Below are 27,929 nucleotides of genomic sequence, written 5' to 3' on the forward strand. Positions count from 1 at the left end.
GTAGCCCTGCACCCTGCCCCCTGGAACCTTGGCACCCCATGGACATGGGGGCCAGGACCCTGCTCCCAGCTGGACTTGCATGCCGGGAGACAGAAAGCAGGAAGGGAGGGAGCTGAGCAAGAGCTGGGGCAAGGGCTGCCTCCACTGGAGGCAGAACCAACCCCCAGCCCAAGAGGCAGAGGAGGCTGGCCTCATTCTGACAGGAAGTCCTTCCTGGTATCAGAAGGACTTGATCTCAGAACCACTGGGAGCAGAGTAGTGAGCCTCCCATCACTGGGGGTGTGTAAACTGACCCTGGACACCCATGTCAGGGACTCAGAAGGAAAAGACTTGAAGTGAATGCCATGCAAACCCTCTCAGACAAGAAACCCTGTTTTCCAAGGAGAGCAAGTGTTGACGCCAGCATATGGAAACAGAAGACGGCCTGCCAGGGCTCCTCGAGGTCTGGGAGGGGACACCACCACACCACCCATAGCAGCCCCAGGCAATTCACTGAATCTCCAAGTTCAGAGTGAAGTTTGAGACCCCTCTAGCCCCTCAAGACATGACGCTGATCCACACGGGCCTACAGAGCCCCTAACCACCCCGACAAACAGCAGGCGGTGTGAGATACAGGGGAGAGTGTAAAACCCACCCCAAACCCACCCTGGACACAGGCTCATCCACTGATTTCCAGCCAGGAGGGACAGACATGTATTTTATAGGGAATGGGACATCAAAGGCAGGCTGGCAAGGACAGCAAACCATCAGCCCTTTGGCTCCAGAATTCTTTCTGGGGGACAGAGTGGTACTCAGTTGAAGAAAACCTGCCCAGAAGATCACTTCCAGCCTCAACTGTCCCACTTGAATCAGCACAAAACCCCCTCAAAAGGCAAGGCAGACCCCTCTGTCCACTGTAAGAGCTGAGGCGTGGAGGGCTGGGGTCGACCAGCTGGCTAAGATCAGATGGTGACAGACTCTGTTTTGTGTTGACCTGTATCCCACAGTGGAACCTGGGAAAGTCTTGTTGGTTAACCAGGCCCTGGGATAGTACCCAGAACAAAGTAGGTGCTCAAGAACATCTGGATGGATGGATGGACAGATGGATGAATGGATGGAGAGATGGATATAGATAAATGAATAGACAGATGGATTGATGGATGGATGACAGATGAATAGATGGGTAGACAGAAAATGGATGGATCGATGGATGGATGGACGGATGGACGGATGGACGGATGGACGGATAGGTGAATGGATGGGTGGTTGGGTGGGTGGAGAGATGGATAAATAGATGGGTGGATGGATGGATGGATGGGTGAATGGATGGGTGGTTGGGGGGGTGGGTGGATGGACGGACAGATGAGTAGATGGATGGATGGGTGGAAGACTGTGCAGATGGACAATGGGTAGGTGGGTTAGCAGATGAATACATGACAGATGAGTCGACAGAAGAATGGACAGGAGAATGCATGGGTGGATGGTGTAGAACCCAAACCAAAGAGGAGAAAGGGCACCAGCCCAGCCTTCCCCACTATCCAAAAAACACAGCACAGGGGCCACAGCCTCTCCTTTAATGGCAGCACAGCCTGCAATTTGGTTCTTACAGAAGGGGAGCTGTGGGCACTGTCCTGAGGCTAGGGGCAGGACCAAGCTGGGGGCAGGGGGCATGAGGCTGCAGCATAGAGGGTGACACTCTTGTCTGCCCCTGAAGACCCCTCCAGCCACAAGTCACCAGAAACTTTGGTTTTTGTTTGTTTTCAAGTTTCTGTCCTCAGGAAAGCTGTCCAGAAGGGGAAACAAGGGGGCTGCTTCCTGAGGGAAGCAGAGTGGCTGGGGCTGGGAGATGGAAAGACCGATGTCAACCAGAGGCAATGCCCAGGTCCTGGGGCCGAAACCCCACAAGTCCCAGAGCCACTGGCAGGAATGACACTGAGAGGCAGGAACTGGAATGGTCCCCTCTGCTCTACCAGCGGCCCGAAACCCCATCCGAGGACCCCTCCCAAGCCCTCCAGAGGGGGCAGCATGTGAGGACAGGACCCCAGCACAGGAGAAAGAGAGAAGCAGACAGAGTAGAGAGAGAATAGAGAGGGAGAGATGCAGAGAGGCAGGGGACAGGGGAGGCATTCCCTCACTTAAGGGGAGCGAACGAGTCAGTTCTGGGCCCCGTCGGGCCCCGCGTCCCACCTAAGAGACGACCCAGATGAGAGTGAACCTGGCAGACCCAGGTCCCTGATCCAGGCACAGCAGAGGACGAAGCCCACAGAGGGGGCGGGCAGGAGGTCAGGGTGGTGGCCGAGGGTGGCCCCACTGGGGGTCAGCAGGGCAGAGAACGAGACTCAGTCCCACCAGACCTCGATGGGTGAGAACTTCCAGAGGTCAGGCTGGCCCATGTGCAGCAGGCCACTGAAGGGCGAGGAGCTCCACTGGAACGGAGGCAGCTGGTCCCACGTAGGGCCACTGACGGCAATGATGTGAAAGGCCCTGGCCAGTGCCATGCTGGTCACCTGGGGGCCAGGGCAGAGGTCACTGAGCACCAGCCCCAGGCTGGGCTTGGAGCTGCCCCAATCCAGAGGGCCCTGATCCCAGCCCTAACTTTGACCCCACCTGCAGCCCCATGCCAACCCTGCCCCCCACCCCGCCATCTGCCCTGACCCCAGCCTTCATCCTACCCCCCCCAACCCCCCCCAGTGATGATGGCATCCAAGCCCCCCGACCCCAGGCCCCGGGCAGGGCAGCACCTTAACATCTATGCCCCCGTGGGAGCGCTGGTGCAGGGCCTGGAAAGGGTAGGAGCCGTTGGCTGGGTTCAGGTCAGAGCGGGCCGAGATGGCGTTCTCTGCGTTGGCCTGGGGGTTGCAGGCTTTGCAAAGCGACAGGGGGTCGTGCAGGAAGTCATTGTACCTGGGCGTGGGAAAGGAGGGGGCATCAGGAGTGCTGGGAAGGGGAGGCTGAGCTCCTGGTGGCGGCAGCCCCGAAACAAGCCACCTGCGTTCCCGTGCCAAGCTCCCCCGCACCCCCCACCCCCAGCGGGGGGCTTCCTTCACCCTTCACCTCGTCATTCCATGCCCACCCTCACATCTGCTCAGGCAGCCCTCCTCCGGGGCCCCTCCGGGCCCCCAACCCCAATCCAGGCTAGATAGCCCACTGTGCCCCTTCATAGCAGTTCTAGGGGCTCATTCCGTCCTCGCCCCGGCACCCACATCAGTGTGAGTGCTTGACGGATTTCGCATCTCCAGCCACAGCCAGGGGGCTCTCCGCTTTGTGCCGTTCCTCCAGTACCGAGCACAGTGCCCAGCACCGGGCAGGGGGCCACTCAGTGGCAGGTCAGCACCCTCACCTGTAACATGTAGTTACGGCTGGCCACCGCCCTATGACCCCCGGGCTCATGGCGAGGTTGACACGGGGGCCAGAGACGTGCACGCAAAGCTCTACAGGACTCAGGGCTCACTCTCCCCCACGCACCTCATGAGCCGGAGCATGGAGTCCAGGTCATGCACCAGCGACTGATTCCGCCGGAAGATTTGGGCCCGGGGGCTCCCATCATAGGAGAACCAGTCCCCGTACTGGGCCACCAGGGCCTGCAGCCCACTGGCATTGAACACACTCTCAAAGTACCTGCGGGGGATGAGAATGGTCACTCACCACCCCTGCCCACGCTGGCTGCGGCCAGGGAGGCAGAGGGGCCGTCACACCAGAACATTATCACTGACAACCACAACAGGACAGCAAGTCCTGTCTTCTGTTTATGCCGGGGGATGGCTTGCCTGGGTGACCAAGCTTAGGCTCTGCGGGCCAAGAGACATGGGTTCAGATGCTGACTTCATCGCTGAACAGCTGGGGAATTCGCCTAGGGAAAGTTAGGCATTCGCTGGACGCCTCAGTTTCCTCATCTGTGAAATGGGAACAGCGGCCGTGGCTACCGTGCGGTGGTTGTAAGGACCAAATCTCTCATTTGGCAGGGCACAGTGAGTGTCCAGAGGTGATGGCTGTGCAGCCCGGTTACAGGAGACGCAGTGGGGGAGCCTCGGCAGGGGTCGGCACCTGAGCCTGGCCACCCCCACCCCCATACACTGTGGGCCGCAGACCTAAGCCCCACCACTGTGCCCCCAAACTGGCAGGGCTTTCCCGGCCAAAGAAAGGCCAGGGTGGCTTCTTTGCTCTGCGGGTTGAAAAGCTCATGCAGGGAAGGACCCCTGACCAGAACAGAGAACTGAGTAGGGGTGAGGCAGGTATGGGGCAGGGATGGGGACATACGGTATGTTGTAGCTGGCCCAGTAGGTCTTCTGGTAGAGTTCTAAGGTCTTATCGGCCACCACCACCATGCCCCTGGGACCAAGAAGAGAAATGCAGCAAGACTGGTGAGAAAAAGGGCACCTGTGGGCACTGCCCTGCTCAAGAACCCCTGATGGCTCCCCAGTGCCCAGAGGTAGATTGGGTCCTGGACCCTTCCACCCCGTTCAGGGGCTGCCTCCCACTCCCACCTTGCCTTCCTCAGATGTTCGCCTTGCCACACACATTCCAGCATGCCTCCAGACTTTTTCCTAGGCAGTTCCCTCTGCCTGGAACCCCCTGCTTTCCTTCCCAGGGTACTCACGGGATCTGCTCCAGGATGGTGAGCACCCTGTTCCTGGGACTGGGCCCGCCAGGGATGAATGCCTTGTAGTCCACGATCATCCACTGGTTGTTGTACCTGCCATGCCCAAGGAAGGACTGAACATACCTTGGGGCCGGGGCCGGGGCCACGGCCCCAGCCTCCCCCATGCCCCAGTGCCCCACACTGCCAGGAATCAAGGGGAAGGGGTGGCATGGGGGGTGTCCTGCCATCTGACTGTCACCCTAACACTGCAGCTTGACCAGGTATCCTCTGTCTGCTCCAGAGAAGTCTATAGCTCCCTAGTGCTTATTGGAATAAAGATCTTAATTCTTTAGCCTGACATTCTAAGACCCTGCACTATCTGGCTCCAGTGTCTCTGGCTCCCAGGGCCCTCACCCACCTGTGCCCACTTGCTCAGATGGCCCTCCCCATCTCCAGAGCCCTCAAATCCCAAGTTCTCTTCCTGGCCTCCCTCTGGGGGCCCTTCCCTGGATGGAAGAGCCTTCAGGAGAGGCAAAGACCCAGTTTCCCTAAGTATAAAACAAGGGAGAAGACTTTAAGACACCTTCCAACTCCAGCAGTAACTGTAAGAGGGCTCTGCAGAGGGTGTGCGGCATGTGGCCCTGGTGCCACATCAGGTCCCCTGGGCTCTGACTGTTGAGGGGTGAGGTTGGCCCATCTCTTGGGTGAGGAGGCCACAGTGCCAGGAGCCCACTCACGTGCCACTGTTGAACCTCTTGAAGGTGTCTGCCCAGGCGTCCCCGTCCAAGGCCAAGCGGTTGGCCACCACATTACGCAACCACTCCAGCACACAGTCCTTGGGATGCACATATTTCCAGAGGGCCGGGTTCCTGTTGCCAATGGTGGTCTCCAGTGTCACCTGTGGGAGGGCCCCTGACTTAGGACCAGGGCATGCTGCCACCAAGTGGCAGTGCTGCATCAATCATGGTCCGTACACTGATTACAGATTTTTTAAAACCTCATGTGCTGCTTTGGGTGCACATTCCTCACTGGTTCCCTGGCTGAGCGCTGAGGGGGATTCACGATCATGCATCTAGCTTTGCCCCGGGGAACAGCCCCTGGGAGAGCCCAAGGTGCTGCTCATATGGACCCGATCCCCCAACCAAGTCCGTCAACTCTTTCCCCAGAGAGACAGCATCCTATTTCTTTCCCTTCCTTGCAGTTTTGCGGGGAAAGTCAGGTGGCTCGAGGCTGTTAGCCTGGTAGACTGCCACAGTCTCATTGACTTCTTCCAGCCCTCCTGGGAAAAACACAGCATGGCTACTAATGCCCCTTTTTACTGAAAGGTAAACTGAGGCCTGAAGAGGCTAAGAGACGTGCCAAAGGTCATGGCTGGTCAGGGGATGGGCCACTGTTCCATCAGCAAACTTCCAGCTCTTAAATCAATGCTTGTTCCTCTACACCAGGATTATTAGCATGCCTCCTCCTTTTACGAAGTCCAGAAACCAGCTAAAAGATAGCAAGAGCCATAAATGTGATGTTTAAAAGAAGAATCTGGAAGGCAAGCCTCTAGAGAGCACCGCCCGGGTGGGAACACCTCCTTCCAGTCCTTCCAGCCTGTACCTTCCTTGTCCCTCAACCAGCTGCTCTTGGCATCCAGAGTCACTGCCAGACTTCAGATCAGTGTGGCCCAGAAAGCCCTGGGAGGCAGTTTGCCCTCTCGGGCCGGGAGTAGTTCTGAACCTGGGGTAGTACTCAGGGAGTCTGCAGACTTGGAGGGGAAAACACCACCTCTTCCTTCCCACTGCCACCAAACTGGAACTCAGCACCTCCTGGCGTTGTGAGCACGGGTGACCCGCCACTGTGACATGAGTGGTACCTGAGACCTGTCACCAACAGAGATCAGATGTGTTCCCACCATATGACAGGGTTGCACCCATCTCAAAACATCATTTATGCTCCCTGTTCCTTCGAAGTTATGGTAGTTAGCACACCCGCTCCCAGAGCTTGTTATTTAGTAAGTTCACAAAGCAGCGCATATATAATATTAAAAGGTTATTTATGTAATATTTCGCTAAACACATTTTAATATCACTGAATTCCTTTATGATCCCATACCATTTTGGTTTATACATTTGAAAACGTTACTCGGAGATGGGGTACACAGCCCCCCAGACTGCCAAAGGGCTCTGTGGCATAACAACAGTTAGAGACCCCAATGGAAGGTGCATTTCCTGCCGGGATCCCTCCCAGGTAACTGGATGAGACCTCCTCAGCTGTCCTTCCCCAGACTGTCCCCTCCTTGCCCCCGCCGGACTGCAGCAAGGGGGTCCCCTCACCTACAACCTGGCCCTCACCCGCCTCTTTCCCCATTTCAGGGGACTAAGCCCCTCACTTCTCTCAGAAGGTAGCAGAGCAGGAAAGAGTCCCTTGTCGCTGCTCCCGCAGGGAAACTAGCATCTTCTGCTTGGAGCGTGTTTTTTAGAGCGATGTTTTCTTCTCTGCATGTTGCAATCTCAGGGCTCAATGTCCCAGCGAGGGGTGCCAGGAACAGATTTCTAAACGAGCCTGGGCCTCAGCCAGGAAATCCAATAAAAACAACACATTGTAAACAACTTATTCAGAAAACCTGGCCGGGTTAGAGGGAGTTTGAGGAAGGCAGGAGGGGAGGCAGGATGAGAAACAGCAAGGTCATGATGGAGGGAGGGACGGCTTATGCTAAAGACAGCCAAACAAAACGGGGGTCACTAAGGTCAAGGTCAAGGATATTGCAAAAGGGCCCCAAGAGCAGCGACTGCCGAGGAGCTGATTGCTGAGGAGCTGGCTCGTGGAATGGAGAGTCCGGGGAGGCCGCAGGATTTGGCAGGCCCCAGCGGGGACTGGGAATCCGATTGTAAGAAGCCACCCGCCCCTCCCCAGTGGTCCAAGTACCACAGCAGAAGAGGCCCCAGCACGGGATGGTGGTGGGGGCTGCGCCCACCCACCTGCCCAGAGCTGCCGGGTGACCCACAGCCCAGGGGAAGAAAGGCCACACTCGGGAGGGACACTCACCAGCCCACTGCCCATGATGTAGAAGTCGTCAGAGGAGAAGAGTGTGCCAGGGTAGGATGAGAAGACCAGCTTGTTGCCAGGAGCCAGGGGAGAGTTTTCTGCGGGGGGAGAGTGAGCCCCGCAGGGGGCGGGGGTGCAGGTCAGATCAGCCCACCTGGGGACCCCAGCACCCCAACCCAAGAGCCAGAGCCTCGAGGTAGGGAGCAGCAAGCCTCAGGGGGAGCCTCCGTCCATTCTGATATTTTAGTAAACCAGGCCACGAGCGGCTGGTGGGAAAGGGGACTGGGGAGTGACTGCTTCCTGGAGTTTCCTTCTGGGGTGATGAAGGTACCTGGGAACTAGATGCAGGTGGTGGATACACAACAGTGTGGATATTCTAAATGCCACTGAATTGTTCGCTTCAAAATGGTTCACTTTACCCTATATGAATTCCACCTCAATAAAATAAATAAACCAAAACATAAATAAACAACCAGAATTTTTTTTTTTTACTACCAGAAATTTTTAAAAATTAGTGCAGTTTTATATTTTCTTCTAGAACAGGCACAACTAACCTAACGGGAAGGAAACTAAGAAGAGCGGTTGCCTGAAGAATAACTCCAAAGGGGCACAGGGGACTGCCTGGGGGGACAGAAATGTTCTCCATCTTTACTGAGTGGTGGTCACACAACGGCGCAGGTGTGTCCAGACCCCTCAATATATACATCCTAAAGGTGTGTTTAAGCTAGCCCTCAGTAAAGAAGGGGTGGGGAGCGCAGCCCAGGATGTCATGTATCACCTATCGGAATGGCAAAAAACTGAAATGAACATAACACCCAGTGCTGGCAAGGCAAGCTGATACGCTCAGACTCGTGGACAAGTGTAAACTGGACCAGCCACTTTTGGAGGCAATTTGGCTGTGTGTATCCAGAGTCTAAAATGTTTAATTATGCCCATCTTTTTAATTTTTTTTTTAAAGTAGGCTCCACACCCAGCGAGGAGCCCAACGCTGGGCTTCAACTCACAACCCCAAGATCAAGACCTGGGCTGAAATCAAGGGTTGGACACATAACCACCTGAGCCACCCGGGCACCGCTAATGACATCCAGCTTTTGTTTTGTTTTTTTTTAAGATTTTATTTACTTATTTATTTATTTGTTTGAGAGAGAGGGAGCGAGCAAGTAGGGGGAGAAGCAGAGGGAGAGGGCAAGCAGACGCTGTGCTCAGCACAGAGCCTGACGAGGGGCTCCATTTCATGACCCTGAGATCACAACGAGCCAAAACCAAGAGTCAGACACTTAACCGACTGAGCCCCCAGGCGCCCCCACTTATGCCCATCTTTTAACCTAGCATTTCCACTTGGGGGCCCACTTGTCTTGCCGCAGCACCGAATGAAACACCAAAGACCTAGACGTGGCCCAAATCCTCAACTGAGAACTAGTTAAAAGTTTCACACCAGCTGTTAAAAGGCGGACTGAACGTGGCAATACCCAAAATTCTCCAAGGCTAGCCGTTGAGCAAAGGGAGCAAGATGCAAACAATCCATATGCTATGGTCTTATTTACGTTTAAAAAAACAAAAAACAAAAAGCAAACTGTTTAGGGCAGCGAAACTGCTGTAGAGTACCGTAAAGGTGGATATCCATCACTGTGCGTTTACCAAAATACGTGCAACCATACTATTCAGAGTGAACTTGAATGTCAACTATGGATTTCCATTGATAGTAACGTACTGACATCGGCAGATCAACTGTAACAAGTGTACCACACCAATCAGCATGTTTATAACAGGAGAAAGGAGCGGGGAGGTATACGGGAACTCTCTGTGTTATCTACTCGATTTATCTGTAAACCTAAAGCTTTTCTAAAAAATAAAGTCTATTAAGTAAAAAAAAAAAAAAAAAAAGTTCATATATAGACAATATAAGTGCATCTCGTGCAAAAAATCTAGATGGATCCAAACGAAAATGGCAGCAGTATCCTCTTAGGAAGGGTCTAGAATTTGGGAGAAGGGTATCACAAGAGTGTATTTCTTCATCTGCATTGCTGATGAAGAATGTACGTGAATGTATTCACGTATTACTAGCATAATAAAAATCAGTTAAAACAAGTGGGAAAATAAGGTACATCTTAGTCTAGAAACAAACAGAACCAAATATTCACAGAAATTATCTCCTGTGGGTTATGGGGTGTTCAAGTGATTTCGATTGTATATGAACATCTTAGTGTATTTTCCAATTTCCTATACCATATGTGTTAACTTACATAGGCTTTTGTTTCTTTGTTTAAATAATCTCTACTCCCAACATGGGGCTCAAACTCACAACCCCGAGATCAAGAGTTGCATGCTCTATGGACTGAGCCAGCCAGGCACCCCCTTACGTAGGTTTTTTTCAAAAGATACTACAATGTTCATGGATCCATAACAATGAAAACGATAGATCTGTGACTACAAACAACAACGTGGATGAACCTCACAGGCACTGTGCTAAGCGAGAGAAGTCACACACAAGCAAGCACACGTGCTGTATGTGTCTATGCACGTGACATGCAAAATCGGGCATACCTCATGCACGCTGTAAGCAGGCAGATGGAGATTATGCTGGGGTGGGGATACATGCCTGAAAGGGCCAGGAGAGCAGCTTCGGGGGGCTGGGAATGTTCTGTTTCTCAGTCTGGGTGCTACACATAGATGTGTGCAATATGCAAACTTCCAGCTGTACACATGTGATGTGCACGCTTCTCTGTACACATGTCAATGCAGAAATTTACTTAAGTTAACGGGCATTAGGTTGTTTCCCAACCATTACTGTAGTTGACATCCTTGTGCACCATCCCTGTGCAGAAGTCAAAATGTTTCTCTAGGGACAGATCTGAGCCAAGAATTGCTGGACCATGGGAGTGACAGATTTTGAATTTTACTGGGTACCGGTGGGGTTCTTCCTCAAAGCAGCAGCGACAACCGGTACTCACTCCCATTAGCAGAGGATGAGGGTACACATTTCCCCACCCCCCTCGCCACCTCCTGGCAACATTTCGATTTTTAAGTTTTGCCAAGAAGGAGGCACTGCAAACATCTGGCAGTGTCCACCCCTCTGGGGTGGACACTGGGGCCAGGGATTGAATGGGGGAGCCACGCTGGGGCACTTGGGCCTTAGTTGCAAAGTTTTCACGTTTGACAGGAAGAGCATATTCATGTATTCATGCATTATTCCTTGTGTAGCTGAGTGTTTGCACTGAGTGTCTGCTGTAATTCTTCCCATGCTTGCATCCCTACCATCTGCAGTGGCACCCTGCGATTCCTCACATCAAATGCTGGGCTGTTTCCCCACCTCTCAAATCAGAGCTGGTCACCGGACTTGCTTTGAACAAAAGAATGTTGTGCCCGTTTCGATCAGCCTTCAAGAGGCCTTCCACACTGCCCTGCCCAGATGTCACAAGAATAAGCCTGAGCTAGCCCAGCGACGCCAACACCCAGCTGAGAGCCACCCCCAGACACGCAGATGAGGCCATCCTCGGTCAGCCAGCTCACCCCGGCTGACCGCAGAAGCATCAGTGACCCAGCCAAGATCAGCCAGGCCTGGCCCGGCATAACAAAACCATCCGGCTGACCCACAGACACACTGAGCAAAAATAAATGGTCGTGTTTTAAGCTTCTGTTGTTTTAAATTTGGAGTGATTTTGTTATACAGCAAAAGGTAACTGATACACCTTGTGAAAAGGAACTAAAAGGAAACAAAAATGTTAACAATAAGATGGACTCCTAGAGCAGCTGGACAGTGTGCACAGGGCCAAGGCCCACAAGCTCCCGGCGTCCCACACCCCCTGCACTGTGTGCCCACACGCATGCTCACACACAGATACACCCACGTCCACCCACCTTGGGGGTCTTCCCGGAACTGGAACCAGTACTTCTTGATGACGCGCAGCATGTTCTGGTAGGAGCTCCAGGTGTTGTGGGCGATCAAGAGGTCCGTCTGGCCAGGCAACAGCTTGATGAGGGCAGAGCAAGAGCCAGAGCCCATAACGTGCTTGGTCTTGGTCTTATTCAGGGCAGGCTCCAAGTCTCCCAGGTCCCCGGTGAGCTGCAACAGGCTGAGAAGGGTGGGGGGGGCCGGAGGGTTACCACGCCTGCCTGCCGGGAGTACGTTTCCATACCCCTTTCACAGAGGAGGAAGCTGAGGCTCTGGAAGGCTAGGTGAGCGGTCCGAGTCTGGGCCAGGAGGTGGCAGAACCCGTATGGGAACCCAGGTCTGTCTGACCATGAGGTGCATGTCCCTCTCCCCTACCCTGTCCGCTCCAGGAGTGGCACTTACAGGAAACCCAAGGGTTTGACGGTAAACCTCCCAGTTGGAAAGGTCATAGTGCCTTCATAGCTGTCCTCGAGGCCTTTCAGCTGCAGGAGGGTCAGCCGCACCTGGGGGGGGGGGCACAGATGGGGTGAGGCCTCTCCCCCTGGCGCTCAGGCCTTCTCCTGCAATGGGAGGGGCCCAGGGTGCATCCTCCAGGATCCTGACAGCCCTGACCACCCCCTTTCCTAGCACCCAGCCCTCCGTGCCAAGCACTCTCTTGCCATCACTTAGTTAACTATGTTTCTGCCCCCTGCCAACCTAAATCACTCCCACTTAAGAGTCCAACTGAAAGCCACCTCCTCCAGAAAGCCTCCCAGCCAGCCCTGACCCACCGTCAACGGCTCCCTATCCTGAGCTCAGCTCCTGGCTGCACTGCTGCCTGAGGACACAGTCTCATTAGCTGACTTCTCGCCATGGTCACTGTCCCTGCTCTCTAACCAGGGAAATCATCACTGTGTCCCCCGTGCATCCTTGGTCGGTGCTGGGTATATACCAGGTACTTCGTTAGCATGGATGGACATGGACGGACAGTCAGGCAGCACTGAGAGATGGATGCGTGGCTGCTAAGTTATGTAGAAGGGAGGGAAGGACAGAGAAGCAATCGTCCAGGTGGATGGCAGGGTGGACAGAAGGACAGATGTCCAGTCGGGTGCACAGACTGGATGGGCAGACAGGACAAGACAGATCCATTCCTTCATCTCTAAATATTCAACCAACCTTGACACATAAAGCACCCACTGTGTGCCAGCCCTTGTGCTAGGCGCCAGGGATACTGTGGTGGACAAAGCAGATGTGGTCCCTGCCTTGGCTTCATGGGGCTTGAGTCTCCCTGAAGACGGACTGAGTCCCGCACTAGAGCGCCACAGGGAAGTGTGGGTACGGGACAGAGGTGAGGGGTGGGGGGGAGAAGAAGGTGTTCTGGGCAGAAGGGGCAGCAGGTCCTAAGCCCTGAGGCAAGAGGTAACACATCTTGTTTGAGAAACCAGGAGGTCAGGGAGGCTGGACCACAGAGCGAGGAGGTCAGCAGGAGACGAAGCTGGGGATGGACAGGGTGCGTCATCCCCAGGGAACGGGGCGGCCCTGGGTGGGGAGAGAGAGCAGCCGCGGTGGAGCTACAGATGGACAGACTGACACAGGGAGGTGCTTCGATGACCGATGGCTGGGAGAAAGTGGGGATTGAAGCAGACAAGGTGGACGATCAGACAGACAGCTGGGCAAGTAAATGGGAAAAAGTGTAGGGGGGGGAGTGGACAGACAGGTGGATGGCAGGCAGGGAGACGGACAGGCAACAAAATGGGGGTATGTCAACAGTTGGGGAGGTGGTTGGTGGGAGAACTGAGAACTGGCCGAAGATGGGCAGGGGCTAGCAGACGGGTGAGAGGAAGAGAGAGGAAGACAGATAAGCCTGTGGGTGGTGCGTGTGCCGACAAACTAGACGCACGGACGGCTGGGTGGGAGGGAGAGAGGAAAGGATGGAGGGAAAGGGAAGACAGCATGGTGGGAGGGAGGACTGGATGGCTGGATGGACAGAAGGATGAATGGATGGGTGGGTGGGTAGGTAGACGAATGGATGGATAGTTGGCAGGGAGGGACGGAGGGAGAGGGAAGAAGGGAGAGAAGACTGGATGGATGGACAGACATACGGAGGGTGGATGGATGGATGGGTGCGTGGATGGCCAGGGAGGGAGGAAGGACTGATGGGTGGATGGATGAAGGAGAGAGGGAGAGGGGGGGGAGGGGGGGAGAGGGAGGGAGGGAGGGGGAAAGGGCTGGCAAAGAGGGCTGGGAGACAGACAGCTGGCCAGCAGAAGCCACAGCGGTGGCAGGTCCCCAGAGCAGACCCAGCCCGCCGTCCCTCCCACAGAGCACGGGGGCCACACCCACCTGATGCCAGTAAGCAGAGCCCTGCTTCAGCTCCATCTCCTCCTGCATCCACTCCAGGTTGGTCTCCAGGAAGCTCTTGAGCTTCTCGCAGTAACCGACTTCGTACTCGAAGGGGCCACAGTAATTCACCACCGTGTTCATCCAGTGCATGTAGATGAGCTGCGGGGTAGGCGAGGTGGGCGAGGGTGGGGGCGGGGTAGCCATGCTGCTCTCCTCGCCGAGGACCCCGCTGGCTCCCCACTCGGGCTCAGACTCCTCACCCCGTTCAGGCCTCCGAGAACCAGGGTGCCCTGGTAAGGCCCCGCTGCACCTTTGCTCCCGCGGGCTCTCATCCCCCCGAGGCCCCTCCCACCCAACCCACTCTTGTCCCACCAGGGCCCAAAGCTTCTGGATGTCTCCCTCCTTTGAGAGCCTTTAGCATTCGAAGTCTGCTCTAGACTGAGCATCCTCTGTTACCGGAGACCCCCAAGCTATGGATGTATTCAGTCGGTGAACAAACTACGACTTTCGCGCCCCTACCGTGTCCTGTCCGAAGCCCCAGGGACACGGCAGAGAACTCACAACTGACACGCACGTGCACAAGTGAATGCCGGGCCGGTTCAACCAGCCGTCGAGAGGCCTTCCACACCTCCCGGCCTGATGTCACATGAACAAGACAGGCCACATTCAACACCACATCGGCCCCGTCGGCCCCGTCACCCAGACTGACAGACCGCCAACCCCCAGATGCATGACGGAGACCGTTCGAAGCCACCCAGCTGCCCCCGCTGACCTGCCAGCTGACCGCGGAAGCATGGGTGGGCTCGGCCAAGATCAGCCAGGCCTGGCCTGGAATCCTGTCTTCCCAGCAGGGGCAGGGGCGTCCCCTATCTTGTGGCACTACGGGGACCTGGTCCATCGCCCGGAACTCACATGGATGGCACTCGGTATGAACGGACCCACGCAAAGCTCAAGGCAACTCTGCAAGGAGAGTGCTATCCTCACCACCCCTGCTTCATAGCGGAGGACACCGAGGCACCGGCAGGTGACTAACTTACCCAAGGTCCTCCAGGTACGGAATCAAAGAGTCAGGATTTGAACCCTGGAAAGGTGTGGATTTGTCATTTCCCAAAGGCTGCCGGGTTAACGTCCAGCCACACCCCTCGCCACACTGGAAATATTCCCAAGACACACAGGCCAGTGGGGGGATTGTGGCAGCACCTGGTACCCCAAGACTGATCGCTTAAGGACCGCCCCCCCGCTCCACAGCCATCTCCCTGAAACACATTCGATTTCTCCTCTGTACCCCAAGGCCTCAAAAAGATGCCACTTCCTCCATACACCTTTCTACCAGTTCCAGAAGCATTTCCCAAGTGCCTGTCCTATATCAGGCTCTGGCCTGAGTGCAGGGGCAGTGGGGGGGCGGGGGCGCGGCAGAGCAAAACACTCAGAAACAGAGACTCTGGTCAAACAGCTGGGTTTGAATGCTGGCCCCCCTGATGAATGGCTGTGTGACCCTGGGTGAGTAATTTCACCTCTCTGAGCCCCAGTAAGGCAGTCACGCTTCCCTCGGTGGGGTGGGGAGGCTGGTGTGCGGGCTGAGGGAGAGAACACGGGCCAAGCTCCTGGCACATGTGTCCAGGATTCCACACAGGACAGCCCCTGGGGCCTCGCCTCAGTGTTCCTGACAGGCTAGCGGGACCCTTGAAAGACGGAATCCTGCCTCATTCACTGCACCCCAAGCAGCACCGGCCTGGCCCAGCGTCTGAGCAGCTCCCCAGACATCCAGATCCCAAGCGGACGTCCAAAACGGCTGCTGGGTGTCAGAACGAGGAGTATGAGTTTTATAAGGGGGTGTCCCCTGTGTGCAGTCATCTGTCACATGCTCTTCCCCCTCAGCAGCCAGCATCCAGGATGCATCGTGTTGCTGATTCCTTCCCAAAGGTCTATCATATGGCGTTCGGCGGCCCCAGGGCACGCGTGGACTCGACGCTACCATTGCCAAATGACTTTCCCAAGTGGGTGTCACACTTCCTCCCACACTGCAGGAGACTGGCTGTCACCACGAAGTCTCACCCACTTCTGAGATGGGCCGCCTTCTGAAATTGATGCTAGCACTTTTCTAAAGCCCCAGATCAAGTAGAGCAAAACAGTAGGTTGTCTGAGGATTCTGCACGTGTGGTAAAACTAGTTTAACAAAAGTAAGAGGGTGGAAGTAATTCAAGTGTCCATCCACGGATGCGTGGATAAATAAAATGTGGTCCATCCATCCAGTGGTCTGTCCATCCAAGACAGTATTATTTGGCTACAAAAAGGAGTGAAGGACTGACACAGTCTAGAACGGGGACGAATCTTGAAAACACGATGCTGAGGAAAAGAAGCCAGACACAGAAGACCACCCACTCACATGAAATGGCAAGAATCAGCAAACCCATGGAGACAGAAGGTAGGTTAATGGTTGCCAGGGGCCGGGGTGAGGGAGAAAAGGGAGCTTTGGGTATGGGGTTGCTTTCTGGGGTGATGAGAATGTTCTGGAATGGGGTAGTGGTGATCGTTGCACAACCCTATGAATATACTAAAAACCACTGAATTGTACATTTCAAAATAGTGAGTTTTATGGCATGTGAATGATATCTCAATATGAATGAATGAATGAATGAAAGAAAGAAAGAAAGAAAGAAAGTCACATTTAGCGTGATGGTGCCTCTGGGGGCAGGGGTTGGGAAGGGGGCCTCAGAGCGATCAGTAACACTGTACATTTTAGTCTGGATGTTTGTTTTATTGCTGTGCTCTGTGACTCAGAAAATGTTATACATCCTTCAGACGCATCAAACACTACCTAGCCTGAGTTTTTTAAAGACTGCACGTGAGCTCTGGCTGCCCAATTACGTGGAGGGCTGGGGGCGGGAGCAGGGAGCCCAATCTGCACGCACCTCACCTCAGAACCCTTCCGAGCTTCCTGGGGTGCACGCTGGGTGGGGTGGGAGGTGGGAGCCCCAGGTCCCCCCATCTGGCCCTTACCTCCTCAGACACAGCGGCCTCCGCCACGCCCGCGGCGTAGGCCTGCAGGCTGTCGTTGTAGCGGCCGTTCGTCTGCAGCTCCAGAAAGGCCCACCTAGTTGGGGAGGAGGGCGGGCCCGGTCAGCGTGGGGGCACAGGCATTTTTAATTTTAATCAGCCTTGACAAACGCCCCCCCCCCCCCGCAAAGCTGTACTAATCCAGCCCTCACCAGCCAGCGTCAAACGAGGGCTTCCTCTGTGCTAGATGACGTTCTAGTCACTTCTTGTCTACTAACTCATTCAATCCTTGTGACAACCCCACGCTCCTACCAGGCAGGCACTGTTACTCCCCGTAGTGCAGAAGAGGAGGGAAATTAAGGCACAAAGTTCCGTAACTGCCATGGAAGCCTGCACTACTACCCCTCCACCCTCTCTGTGCCCTCTGCCGTGCGGCTTTGCGGTCTCTCCTACCCATGGCCAAGTCCCTCCCCGCCCCACTGATCTGGGCTCGGTCATATGACTTGCTTTGGCCAATGGATAGAAGTGACCATGTGCCAGGTATAAGATCAGCCTTTGCAAGGCCGCCTTTGTTTCCGCTTGCCCTCCTCTGCCTCTGCCAGGAGAACATGCCCCAGCCAGCCCGCTGCTCTCAGGAACGTGACAGAAACATGGAGCAGACCAGCTCTGCAGACCCACAGGATGAAGCAGAGCTGCCCTGGCTGCCCCTTGGATCCATCGAAAATAACCCTGGGTTATTTTTGAAGCCAGTGGGTTTGGCAGCTAATTCGTTACACAGCACTGCTGCCTAACACTAGCTGATACACCTGCCGAAGGTTACAGAGCTGGTAAAGGGCCGAGCTGGGATTCAAGTCCAAGCAGACTGGCTCCCATTCCTTCTGGGAAGCAGCACTTCCCAAACTCTGACATGCATCCGTGTCACTCAAAGACCTGGTTCGGAAGTAGATTCTGATCAGGAGTCTGGGGGAGGGGCCCGAGACCCTGTATTTCTAAGTAGCGGCCAGGTGAGGCCAGCGCCACCAGCCTGCAACCACGCTTGGCTGTAGACCACCTCGCCAAAATGTACCCACTCCTGTCTGTCCACTCCTTGCCTGAAAGGATTCCTAGCAATCTTTCTCATCTTTGCCAAGGCAGTGGTTGAAAAACGCAATCATGTTGTTTTGATGATAATCCTTTAATTAGTTCAATTATCCTTATTTTATTTTTTTAAACATTCTTTTTTTTTTTTAAAGATTTTATTTATTTATTTGAGAGAGAGAGAACGAGAGATAGAGAGCATGAGAGGGAAGAGGGTCAGAGGGAGAAGCAGACTCCCTGCTGAGCAGGGACCCTGATGTGGGACTCGATCCCGGGACTCCAGGATCATGACCTGAGCCGAAGGCAGTCGCTTAACCAACTGAGCCACCCAGGCACCCCCAATTATCCTTATTTTAACTTTTTAATTTAATTAACTAATGTATTTATTTATTTTTAAAGTAGGTTCCACACCCAGCGCAGGGCTTGAACTCATGACCCTGAGATTACTGAGCTGAGATCAAGAGTCGGACGCTTACCAGACTGAGCCACCCAGGCGCCCCTACACTTGTTTTTAAATTTTTATTGGTCACCTATAGTTCTTTGGTTCAAGGGCTTTCCTCACTTATCTCCCTTGTGTTTATCTTTTCTTATTGATTTGTGAAGTTCTCTATGTACACATTAGCCCTTTGCTTGTCACTAATATTGAAAATATGTTTGTATTTTAATTGATTTAATTGATTTTTTGCTTTTGCCATATAGAGGTTTTTGGGTTTTTAGGGGCAGCCAAATCTATCCATCTTTTCCTTTATGGTTCTGGATTTCATTCTTGCTCCTAGGACACAAAACTATTCACCCAGGTGGCTTCTGTAACTCGGGGACAAACATTTGTTAAGGCAATTTCCACAAAGAAAATGAGGGGCACAGGAAGACGCTCATGAGACCAGGAAGAGGCTCTGAAACAAGGCAGAGCCAGGCTCCACCAGGATGGTCTCATGGGGAGGTGGCCAACACGCCATCCAAGAGCTCCAGGGCAAGAAGAGCTGTGGCCTAGAGAGAACTCTGTGGGGAGGAAGAGACGATCAAAACACGCTCACCTGATACTTTCATCAAGCAAGCCTTTTGAGAGCCTACCGGGTGCCAGACATCGAGGGTGCACAAAAGTGAAGGACATTCAGGCTTGGCCTTCCCAAGGCTAATGTGGGGGTGACGGGTGGCTGTGGGGGGGGGCACACAGCCACCCGTCACCCTTTTATCTCATAAAAGATCTGCTATTTTAGAACCAAGTAAGCAGGTAATGACATAACAGGGCAACTGCTATGATGAGAAAGGGCTGCCATGTGCTGACAAGATGTCAGACACAACATAAAAAAAGATCAGAGAAGGATAAATGGTAGACTCAGGATAACCCTGTGTGTGCAAGCATTTTACTTATGCACGCACGCACGCATACCCACGCTTACACATATGCATGCACACTTAGGCCTATTTCTGCATAGAAAGTTGTGGAAGAAAGAGCTAACAGTGGTTATATATGTGGGGACTTACCTCACACATCCTAACTTTTCTAAACTGCTGGGATTTTTTTTTTACCACAAAAAGTTAATTGTCTAACAATCACCACCCTCCCCCATCTCCTTGTGCACTGCCTTGTTCCAAAGGGCAACTGGGGTGATTCCATTTAGATGGGTTTTATTCACTTTGCCTGAGTCCTCAGAAAAACCCAGAGAGATGGGTTTCCACCTATCTTTCCAGAACACTTTGGGCGGGGGATGTTCCCATTTAAGGGGTTTTGTTCCAAGCCACCAGACTTCAGTGCCGGAGCCCCTGAGGCTGATCTCTGAGGATCCCTCTGTTGCCTCGGGCCCTAAGCCTAATCAGATGATTCCTCACCCCTTCATCCCCCTTCCCCCCATCCTAAAGGGTTCTCACCCCCCTTGCCACAGAGATGAGGCAGGCGAAGATACGAGCCTAGATCTCTCTGATAGTAAACTCTGCTCCATACTACACTTCCCGGCCCTTCCAGCCTCGACTTCCCCATCTGTAAAATGGGGGAGGCTTGAACTTGGGCAAAGGACCTCTAGATTCCCTCACCTGTGCCAAATGACAACTTTGCAAAACTCTACCCCCATCCCTGGTCAAAAGAAAACCACTGACAAGCGTTTCTAAAGTTAAATGTACCCATTAGATTGCTCTCTATTAAAGAACACGTCCTTCCTGCTTACTTGGTTCTAAAATAGCAGATCTTTTATGAGATAAAATTGACGGAGGTCAATAAATGTTGTTCTGTTGTGTTTAATGCACTCACTTGACAAAAATAAAAAGTTGGCAGTACTGATCTGTTTCTCCAATCTTCTTTTTCTTTTTCTTTTTTTAATCTGGAGAGTCTATGGGCCACACTGTGATTTTATGTCACGGGTGCCTAATGCCTGATGGCTCCAGGGTCTAAAGAGGAGGCCACGTTTGAGAAAAACCAGACCACTGCTGTGTGACGAGCAGCGGGGTCACAAACCTACCCCAGTCACCATGCCCTGCCTCTGGGTACAGTGCACCATGGACACTTCTCCTACCTTATCTGTGCCTACCATTCCTTCCTCACTCTTGATGGAATATGTTCACCTGTTCTGACTTCCAAGAACAGCTGGATGGTATTTACCCATTTTACTGGGCTGGGTTTCTGCTCATTAGTTGGTGGATTTGAGTGGGTTCCCTGCTTCTTAATAGGGTAATTCCCTCTTATTGGTACTCACTTCCTTTCCCAACTCCGCAGTGACTCGTGATTTCTGTTGGGCAGCTGGCTGGGGAGTCAGGGATGGAGGAAAAGGTAGGGCTGGAGGGGTGCAGCCTCCCCAACACCAAGGCTGGAATCAAACTGGCGCAGGCTCGGCCTCCTGGGGCTCCTCTGATGCCCAAGCACCAAATCCTAAATGTTTCAGGCTTCATGGGGAGTATCAGTCCCAGGTCAGATATAGCACAACTGAAAGAGCACAGACTACGGGGGGGGGAAGAGGGCATGGAATTTATCCTGACAATCCCAAGATCCCCTGTGGCGAGTTCTGGGGGACAGAAGGAGGAGAGATCCCAACTCAGGTAAACGGAAGAGTCAAACCCCTGGCCTCCATCCTTTGAAAAATGAGACAGGCACCCACAGTTCAGAGGTTCTGCTGATCAGGGGCCAGGAAACCTCAGATGTCTTTCTTTCATCTTATCCCTGAGTTCTAAGAGGTCGATCTTAAGGGCCTCAGTTTCCCTGTTTCCAATATGGGGGCTTTTTAAAAATGTTTTATTTATTTATTTGGGAGAGAGAGAGAGCACGAGCAGAGGGGAAGGACAGAGGGAGAAGCAGGCTTCCCGCTGAGCAAGAAGCGTGATGAGGGACTCGATCCCAGGACCCTGGGATCATGACCTGAGCCGAAGGCAGACACTTAACCCACTGAGCCACCCAGGCACCCCAAAATAGGGGCTTCTGATACAGTTCTCCCTATAGCCCAGCCCCCAGTGCTAAATAGGCCAACTGGACAGAAACGATGCTGGAAAGGGGACATGAGAGCAAGAAGTGTGGACGAGACCTGGGCTCTTGCCTCAGGCCTGTTTCCCTCACTGTAAAATGGGGGGGCAGAGGACACCTGCTCTTTTCTCTTTCACTCATTTCTTCCTTCAGTAAACAAACAGAGGTGCTTTCTGTGATCCCATGAATTTCCATTCAAGCCTCACCTTTAGTGGAGGAAACGGGTTCAGAGAGGCGAAGCGATTTGCCCAAGGTCACACAGCGAAGGAGCTGGGCCACAAAGAGCTTTCCATCCAGCACAATCAAGGAAGCCCTCTCTCCATTTCTGTTTTCCATAATTCAGAGCAACACAGCCCAGTGGGGGCCTCCTGCGAACAAGGCCCCCTTCCCATGCTAGGCCTCACCTCTGTGCCTCCTTCCTAGCTAGCATGGAGGCAGAGATTTGTCATGCCCTCTTGGCTTTGCTAAGCAGGGCCAAAAACATGTGTGAGTCGGCAGAGAATGGGTCATCAGATTCCAGAGCCACAGAGCTCTAGTTCCCTCCATGGACAATAACTAGCCCACCCTGTGGCCTCCTCTCCCTGAGAGCCTTCCCAGATTAGCCCCACCCAGCTCCTGTGTCTGCAGCAAATCCCCTCCTCACAATCTTCCCTCTGTCTGTCTATCTGATACCCTCCCAAGTACCACAAAGCATCAAAATGGGGGTGTTCTCAGTGTCCTCTATCTCCCCAACACCTGTAGGAATTAATGCATGCCAGCAAAATGGATGGTAGCAGTGGGAGGGTGGAACGGGGAGGGGGCCTTAGGGTTCACTAAAAGATCCCCAGCATAGCCTTAATCCAGGGCCTGAGCCCTGCTGACAAGGCTTTAAGGCAGATTTTCCCCACTCCCACTGACTCAGGTTACCCTTCTGGTGCTGTCTCCCCCTCTAAATGGAGACCCACCTTGCTCAGCTCTATGTCCCCAAGGCCAAGTACATCAGGTGAGTGAATGAATGAATGAATGCATGGGCAGAAGCCCTGGTACAGGGCCTGAGAAGGGTACCACCCAACCTCCCAGCCAGAGCATATCCTCAAAATCTGAGCCACAGATAAGGAAATGGGAGCCCAGACAGGCAGGGGAGTCAGAACAGCAGCTGATGATGACTACCAAGGATGGAGCACTTGGCTCCTTACCAACTATCTGGCCAAGCAACTTTCCCCTGGACCAGGAAGGAGGAGAGAAAGGAGCAGAGCCCAAGCAAAAATACTATCTGGGTCTACATGAATTTAGGGATCCTGGGTTTTCCCATTGGCCTAGAATCCAGGCTCAGTCGGGCTGCCCTGGTTCAGGAACAGAGGCAGGAGCATGGCACCCATGGGGTAAGCCACGCTCAAGGAAGTGAGAGTTTCTCTCTTGAAGAGCTATCACCAGCCTTCTGGCCCAAGGGCGGTGGGGCTGGGGGGACGCGGTGCTCCGCAGACCTAATCCAGATGGAGGCACTGGGGCCTGGGCGGGTGGTAGGGATCTGGTCTCTAAGTGTAACAGAGGTACTGTCACCCTTTACTGAAGGCGAGGGACTGGTCCCCATGAGCTGAGGGATGCTGCACTAGCCCCCACCCAACCAGTGACCTGCTGCAGCCTAAGAGGCGGGGAAACTGACCCCCAGGGAGCCAGGGGCGCTGAGGCCCGGAACCCGTGCGAGCCCCTCCCCCGGCCGGTCCCGCGCGGGGTCGGGCCAACCCTTACCCGGTCTCGCGGATGGCGTTAGTGAGGTTGGCCCAGGCCACGGCATCCGGGTGGCGGCCATCCACCAGGCGGAGCTGGCCGGTCTCGGCGTCCAGGAGCACGGAGCGGCTGCGGGACTCGGGAGGGACCGGCCCGTTGGGCCCCCACTGGCGTCCCGAGATCGGGATCGCGCCCGTCAGGCCGCTCAGGAACAGCCCGACCAGCAGGGCCAGCACCAGGGCCAGCGCCAGCGCCCGCGTCAGCGCCCGGGCCAGGCGGCCGCCCGGGGAACCGTACATCGGGGCCACCATGACCGCGCGGAGCGGAGCGCCGCAGCCCCGCTCACGTGACTTTACTCGGCTGCGGAGGGCGGGGCCGGCGCGAACCGGGGAGAAGGCGACGCGCGGCGGTGGGCGGGGCTTGAGCGAGCCCTTCCGGGGTGGGCGGGGCCCATCTTAAAGGCGCCCCCCGCCTCCGTCCACCTACACAAACTCCGCTTAACACACTTTACCCACAGCTGTTTATTTTTTTTAAATTGTCAGACCTTGAGAAAGTTTGCAACCGTGGTAAATACCCATGTGCCTGCCATCAATTGCCAATATTTTGCTATATTTACTTAATTGCTCCAGGATCCACTCCTCACACCATACACAAATAGAAACTCCTGAATGCTGAGCATCTAAATGTAAAAAATAAAACTGCAATTATAGAAGAACGTATGGGTGAATTCCTCCATTACTTGTGTGTGGAAAAAGGCCTTCTAACTATGACTTAAAATTCAGATGTAGTAAAAGATTAATACCGTTAACTATATAAAATCTTCTGTAACTTTTGCATGTGGAGAACACCATAAGCAAAGTCAAAAGATAACTAACAAACCAGGAGAAAATATTTACAATGTATATCATAGGGGCGGCTGGGTGGCTCAGTCGTTTAGCGTCTGCCTTCGGCTCAGGTCATGATCCCAGGGTCCTGGGATCAAGACCCGCATCGGGCTCCCTGCTCAGCGGGAAGCCTGCTTCTCCCTCTCCCACGCCCCCTGCTTGTGGTCCCTCTCTCGTGTTCTCTCTCTCTGTCAAATAAATAAAATAAAATCTTTAAAAAACAACAACAACATATATCATAGTTAAAAGGCTAATATCATTAGTATATGAAGAACTCTTTAAATTTGAGGGGGGTAAATGTGAAAACCGGATAGAAAAATGGACAAAAAATATGAACAGATAATTCATGAAAAAAAGATCTAAAAATGATCCTTAAACTTATGGAAAATGCTCACTTCGTTGGCCGTAAGAGAAATGCAAATTATAGCTACACTGAGAATAAAATTTCATAGAAATATATACCAGAAGTTTTGAGTGCATGTGAGAACTGTGAGATTGGAATAAGGTCTGTAATTTAGTTAAAAGTGAGGTGTTAATGTCAATTTCCTGATTTTGGTTATGGAGGATGTTATCTTTGGGAGAAGCTGGATAAAGACTGCACAGAAACTGTACTACTTTTCAAAAAAATTTAAAAAAAAATGACTTCTCACCCACCAGATTAGAAAAAATTAAGAAGCTTGACAACATGCTCTCTTGATGACCCTCGAGAAATGGACATACATAAATGGCTGGTAGGTGTGCTAAATGGAGGGGAAGTAGGTAGTGTCTCGAAAAACTTCACATGCATTTACCTTCTGACCCAGCAATTCCACCTAAATATTTATACATAAGGTTGTTCACCGCAGCACTGTTTGTAATTTTAAAATATTGGAAACACCCTGATGCCTATACGTAGGAGATTCATTGAGTAACTGGATCACCCCCACAATGGAGTACTACACAGCTGTAAAAAAAAAAAAAAGGAAAAAAAGGAAAAAAGGAAAAGAAAAGGGAAGTTTTCTATAAACTGGATCGGAGTGATTACTAAGACATAGTGTTCGTTGACAAAAGCAAAGTGTGAAAAAGTATATATAGTATGCTATCTTTTGTGTAAGAAAGAAGGGGAGATAAAACGTACTTGAATCTTCTAATTTTTGCAAAGGAAACACAGGTGAGGTAAACCCAAAACTAATGAAATTAGATCCCCAAGGAGGTAGATAAGAAGGGCATGGGAGGGTTAGGAGAGAGGATGACATGTCTATGACGATATCTTTTTGTAGTTTCCTTTTTTTTTTTTTTGTAATTCCAGTATCATTAACATAGTGTTCTTTTTTTGTATAGTTTTGACTTTTGGAAATGTGTTGGTATTTTGCGTAGTTAAAAAAGTTTTCAAATCAACAGTATGGGAAAAATCCATAAAAAGGAATGCAAGCAGAGACAAACCTGACTCATTTCAAATAAATCACAGAACCACACTGCACGAATCTTAAACTCTACGTCGTAAGTTTGTTTTTGCAAAGTGGTATTCTGAAACTATTCTCTGTGTAGTGTGGGATTGAGCAAATGAATAAATGTAATGCTGATTTGGGATCCAGGTTTATCACTAAGAGAAATACAGGTATTAGAAAGCTAGAAGCCTCGGAAGGTTGTTGTGGCAGTGGGCTGAACTGGAAATATCAGCGTGGACTCGTGGTTTTTCAGATTTAGGCAGAGAAATCTACATACACATTCCCTTGCTCCGTCCAATTAAGAAGCCCCAGGCGCAATGGCACCCCAGTGATAAGGAGCACACCTCGTGCCCAGATCCACCAAGGGAGTCAGGACTCCAGGGAGAAAAAGCTAAATTCCAGGTTGGGCCAGGGAAAGCACACGATGAGCCTGGAACATCTTGTGCCCAAAACCATAGAGCTACTCAAAGAAGGATGGAGCTATGTCCAAAGGGCAGGAGCCCGCTTGCAGAGGCTCCGCACTGGTTAAAACCGGGACAATTTGAGCATAATAATAGTGACTGAATTAAATAAAACCCATGAGGCCGAACTAAGAACACTGGCATCTTGACCTTGGACTTCCCAGCCTTCCGAACCGTGAGTAATAAATGTGTGTTGGATAAGCCTCCTAGTACTTTGATATGGCAGCCTGAGTTGACTAATATACTGAGTCACATGGTGATTCTATATTTAGCATTTTGAGGAACCGCCAAACCGTTTTCCAGAGCAGCGGCACAATTTTACCTTCTCACTGCTGCACGAGGGTTCCACTTTCTCCACATTCTCTCCAACACTTGTGATTATCTTTTTAAGCCATAGCCATCCTTGGGCTGGGTGGGGGGTAGTATCTCAGAGTGTTGATTCGCATTTTCCTAATGAAGAATGATATGCTTCTAAGCCCTTTGTATGTCTATTCGGAGAACTGTCAGTCAGATCCCTTCCCTAGTTTTTAATGCATTATTTGCCTTTTTATTACTGAGTTGTAGGAGTTTTGTGTGGATGCTAAATACAAGTCCCTTATCCGATAAAAGATTTGCAAAACTTTTCTCCGAAGGGGAAATTGGGGCAGAGTGAGACATGATCTGATTTAATATTTTGACGGGGTCCCTTTGTTTTGATTGGACAGGAAGGCAGTTTGAAAGGGCAGGTTGAAGGTAGGCAGTGGACATTGAGCGTTGGGAACCATGGGGAGCCACGGATGGTGTCTGAGCTGGGGAGTGAAGGCCATGAGGAAGGCAGAGGTTTGGGAGAGATTAGCCAGGAGTTAGTAAGTGGTCACAGTCCTGATGTGGGAAGCAGGCTGAGACTTCCTGGCCTTGGAAAAACAGAAAGGAGGCCAGTGAAGGAGAAGGTGGCACAAGATCACAGGATTGTCCTTGATTTGCCCCAAAATAACTTTCTAAAACTTCCAGGGTGCCCTTTCCCTACTCTGCCTATCCTTGGTGAGTTGGACCTGAGGGGGCACGCCAGCTATCTTCCCATCCCTGGAAAGGAAGGAATCACTCCGTTGGCACTCCTATCTGTCATCATTACCATGTGTTAATCATAACCTGTGAACACTTTCTGTTACCGAATCCTCACAGCTACCCGAGAAGTCCCCACTATTCCTATTCCTATTTTACAGATGGAGAAACTGAGACTCCGGCAGGTAAAATGACTTGCCCAGGTCACGCCACTAGGAAATGTCAGAACAGAGATTTAAATTCAGCTCCGGGGCACAGTGGATGCTGCCCACCGTGCCCACCACCAGAGGGCCCCCTCCACGGATTCCCCACCTTTTCCGTTGGATACCGTTTCCTGCCTCCCTCCAAACGGTGGTGCAGGGGCCCTGGCTAGAGACAGATAGGACCCTGTGTCCCCACTCTAACCCTCATTCCTGGGGGGGTGGGGGGTCCTTGGCCAAAGTGACGTCACCATTCTGTGCCTCGGTTTGGCCATCTCTAAAAAAGAGCCAAGAAGTGGTCCTACCTCGTAGGGTTAAATAAGAGCTGGAAGTTAGTGGCACTCGTCACTGTTACTCCTCAGCGCTGGTGCCTTCTAAGTATACTGTACTTGTCTAAAGCTGCTCCACTGAGAATTCTGTGGGGCGCTTCCCCCTGGCATTTGGTCCAGGTGCCCACTGTGGACTGACCAACTGGAAGCAAGGGCAATAGCCCTTGCAATGGCCACACAGTGTGCGGTCCTGGTTAGGAGCATGGAGCTGGGGATTCAGACAGACTGGGGTTCAAATCCCAGCTCTGTCATCTGCTGGCTGTTTGATCTTGAGAAAGTGACCTCACCTCTCTGAGCCCAAGTAAAAAGGGGATAAGAGTCATTTACACCAACCGTATAGACTTGTCCAGAGGTTTGTGTGTCCACGGAAGCCTGGAAGTAATGGGACCCTGTCCCATCCTGCCTCCTAAGGCCACCCCCTTGTGCTCCCCAGACCTTATGTCTCAGGATCCCGGCCTGTCCCCCACACCCTGGCCCCTATCCAGGTCCTACCCTCATCACAACCAGTTTTGAGGTCCCCACCATCCAAGGCAGTCATCCATGCCAAGAAAACAGGGTT

At 52.6% G+C, this 27,929-nt stretch overlaps 1 protein-coding gene across 1 annotated transcript; it reads right to left on the minus strand.

Moving 5' to 3' along the window:
- Positions 1-669: 669 nt before the first annotated feature.
- Positions 670-23,379, minus strand: PLBD2 (phospholipase B domain containing 2). The gene is made up of 12 exons (XM_028116653.2): positions 23,050-23,379; positions 16,803-16,896; positions 13,803-13,961; positions 11,883-11,983; positions 11,447-11,661; positions 7,589-7,686; positions 5,296-5,456; positions 4,577-4,672; positions 4,237-4,308; positions 3,445-3,597; positions 2,721-2,883; positions 670-2,486 (listed from the first exon to the last, which is right to left on the minus strand). The coding sequence occupies exons 1-12, from the start codon at positions 23,337-23,339 to the stop codon at positions 2,319-2,321; spliced, it is 1,770 nt and encodes a 589-aa protein (XP_027972454.1). The 5' UTR covers positions 23,340-23,379; the 3' UTR covers positions 670-2,318.
- Between the last annotated feature and the right edge of the window lie 4,550 nt (positions 23,380-27,929).

Source organism: Eumetopias jubatus, unplaced genomic scaffold (assembly GCF_037043125.1).
Source record: "Eumetopias jubatus isolate StellerSeaLion01/CBP00866 unplaced genomic scaffold, mEumJub1_p1.0 scaffold_16, whole genome shotgun sequence".
NCBI lineage: Eukaryota > Metazoa > Chordata > Mammalia > Carnivora > Otariidae > Eumetopias > Eumetopias jubatus.